The 2,552-nt window shown below is 35.3% G+C and overlaps 1 protein-coding gene across 1 annotated transcript; it reads left to right on the top strand.

Moving 5' to 3' along the window:
- Nucleotides 1-1,058: 1,058 nt before the first annotated feature.
- On the top strand, nucleotides 1,059-1,640 carry LOC149224975 (uncharacterized). The gene has a single exon (XM_089388322.1). The coding sequence runs from the start codon at nucleotides 1,059-1,061 to the stop codon at nucleotides 1,638-1,640; it is 582 nt and encodes a 193-aa protein (XP_089244448.1).
- Nucleotides 1,641-2,552: the final 912 nt, after the last annotated feature.

The following is a 2,552-nucleotide window of genomic DNA, read 5'->3' as shown; positions in this document are numbered from 1 at the left end:
TGGAGGGAGTGGGCCAGCCTTGCGAGATGCCCGGGGTCATTGAGTACCGGACCGGATGCCTGCCTTGGGGCAGATGAGGTCTGAGTCAGGCACGAGCCTTGGGGCCAGCCTTGGACTAGGATACAGACCGGGTTAGGCTTATGCCTGGTGCCAAAAGTGGGAAAAAAGACAGAGATTCCTTGATATTTCCTGGGGTGTTGGGGACTTTCGATGCCTGCTGGTTATACTAGTTCAGCAAAGGGTGTTGGCAACATGAAGTAAATAAAATAATAAATAATTCAACTTAATTTCGGGACAAAGTTCCTTAAAGTAGGAGAGTATGTAATATCCCTCCCCTTAATAAAAAATAATAAATAATACAAAAATAATAAATAATAATAGAAATAATAAATAATAATAAATAAATCACTTAATAATAAATAATAAAAATAATAAATAATAAATGTTAAATAATAAATGATATTAAAAATATATACAAAGAAAATAAATAAAAATAAAAATAGTAATAACCATATGAAAGCTCTAAATAAGAATAAATAAAAATAAAACAAGATCCTTAAAGTGGGAGAGTATGTAATATCCATCCCCTTAATAATAAATAATAATATAGTAATATAATAATAAATAATACAAAAATAATAATTAATAATAGAAATAATAAATAAATCACTTAATAATAAATAATAATATAATAATATAATAATAAATAATATAAATAATCGCCCAGGACAAGACTTCTGATGTGGAATATTATCTTTGATAAGATCCCCACAGGTTCTAATCTCATGAAACGATCCTTCTTTGGACCTTTTCGCTGTCATCTTTGTCTTAATGCTGAGGAGAGCACTGAGCATCTGTTTTTAACCTGCAGCTCGACCATAACCTTCTGGCAGTCTATATCATCTCATATCCCGCAGCTGAAGCTATGGCATGGGATCACCCTACAGGATGCTTGGTCTAACTGGTGCTTAGAGCATTCAGGAAAGGCCAGGAACCTCCCTCTATTGATTTGTTGGGCTATATGGATAGCTCGTAACCAATCTATCTTCCATTTGAAGATGCCACATTGGCCTTCGATCATTCTTCACACTGTGGCAGATTACAATTTATTACCTGATGAGGACCCTGCCACTGCACCTAGAACCCTCACTCCTATCCCCATTGATTTCTCAAAGCCCTGGGCTTTTTTTGATGGCTCAGCCCAAGATGATGGGTGCGGGGGTGGCGCCATACTTCACCTATCCGACCGACACAGCTACAAGATTCAAATTAACCTTGGCAGAGGCACAAACAACTTCGCAGAACTTGTCACAGCCAAGCATATCATACATTTTGCTATCCTAAAACATTGCAGACACTTACAGATTTTTGGTGACTCCAAAGTTGTTTGCAATTGGCTCAATAATGCATCTCATTGTCATGCATTTGCTTTAAGACATATTCTTGACGAAGCTAAGAGATTGATTACGTCATTTGAATCTTTTGTCTGTCATCACATCTACAGGGAACAGAACACCACTGCAGACCAGCTCTCCAAAGAGGCAGCGCATCGCATAGGGGAGGATTGGTGGATACAGGAGGAAAACGATGGCACCTATTATCAGTACTATCATCGGCCATTTGAGGAACAATTGGAATGATGGGCTATAAGCCCATATACATATGCTGATATTTTTGCTTTTTCAGTATGTAGATACAGCAGAACAGTACATCTTTTTGTTTATATTACAGTATATATTGCTCTCTGCGAAGAGCCAAGCACAAATTTTGAACATAGAACTGACTTATTTTCATGCTCCCTGCGTGGAGATTTTTACAGCAGCTACACATGAACTCGACAGGCATAAGCCTGCTTTTGAATATGCTTCGGCATCTGCAAAATGTAATTTTCTTAACTTTAATGAAAATTACGACTTTTTCCCAGGGGAAAAAAATAAATAATATAAATAATAAATAATACAAAAATAATAATTAATAATAGAAATAATAAATAAATCACATAATAATAAATAATAAAAATAATAAATCATAAATGTTAAATAATAAATGATATTAAAAATATATACAAAGAAAATAAATAAAAATAAAAATAGTAATAACCATACTAAAGCTCTAAATAAGAATAAATAGAATAAAACAAGAAAAATATCAAAAACAAGGAAATAAAACAAGAAAGCTAAAAAAAAAAATAAAGAAATAAAACAAGAAAGCTAAAACTCAAAAGAAAGTTGCATGTAGACACATGGAGTGTGTGCATGTGGTTCCCCTTCCAATGTTTGTTCTATTTAATAGATGGTGAGGAGGATGGGAGGTATTCCATCTTTCCGAGATTCTATCTTTCATTCTCTTAGGAGAATGGTGTTCTAAGACATAGGAGTCACTGGCAGTAGTACGTTGATTGAGGGCTCGGGGGTGGCCAGTTGTAGCAAATCCTTGCACAATTGAGCCTACGGTTGGGTGGAGAGTCGTCCCCAAAACCTTGTTGCGGTAAGCCTACTTCTACCACAGGTAAGCACTATCCATAGTTGAATTTAGTTTATTAATTACATGTT

This window comes from Pinus tabuliformis, chromosome Q (genome assembly GCF_031772625.1).
Source record: "Pinus tabuliformis cultivar Carrire ecotype Pingquan chromosome Q, CPIR1, whole genome shotgun sequence".
NCBI classification, from domain to species: Eukaryota; Viridiplantae; Streptophyta; class Pinopsida; order Pinales; family Pinaceae; genus Pinus; species Pinus tabuliformis.
The sequence above is the reverse complement of the archived record's forward strand: the minus strand, read 5'-3'. Positions and strand labels throughout refer to the sequence as shown.

Bases quoted from the DNA above. Each gene is read 5' to 3' on its own strand.
- LOC149224975 (XM_089388322.1), top strand. From the start codon at position 1,059: ATGCCACATTGGCCTTCGATCATTCTTCACACTGTGGCAGATTACAAT.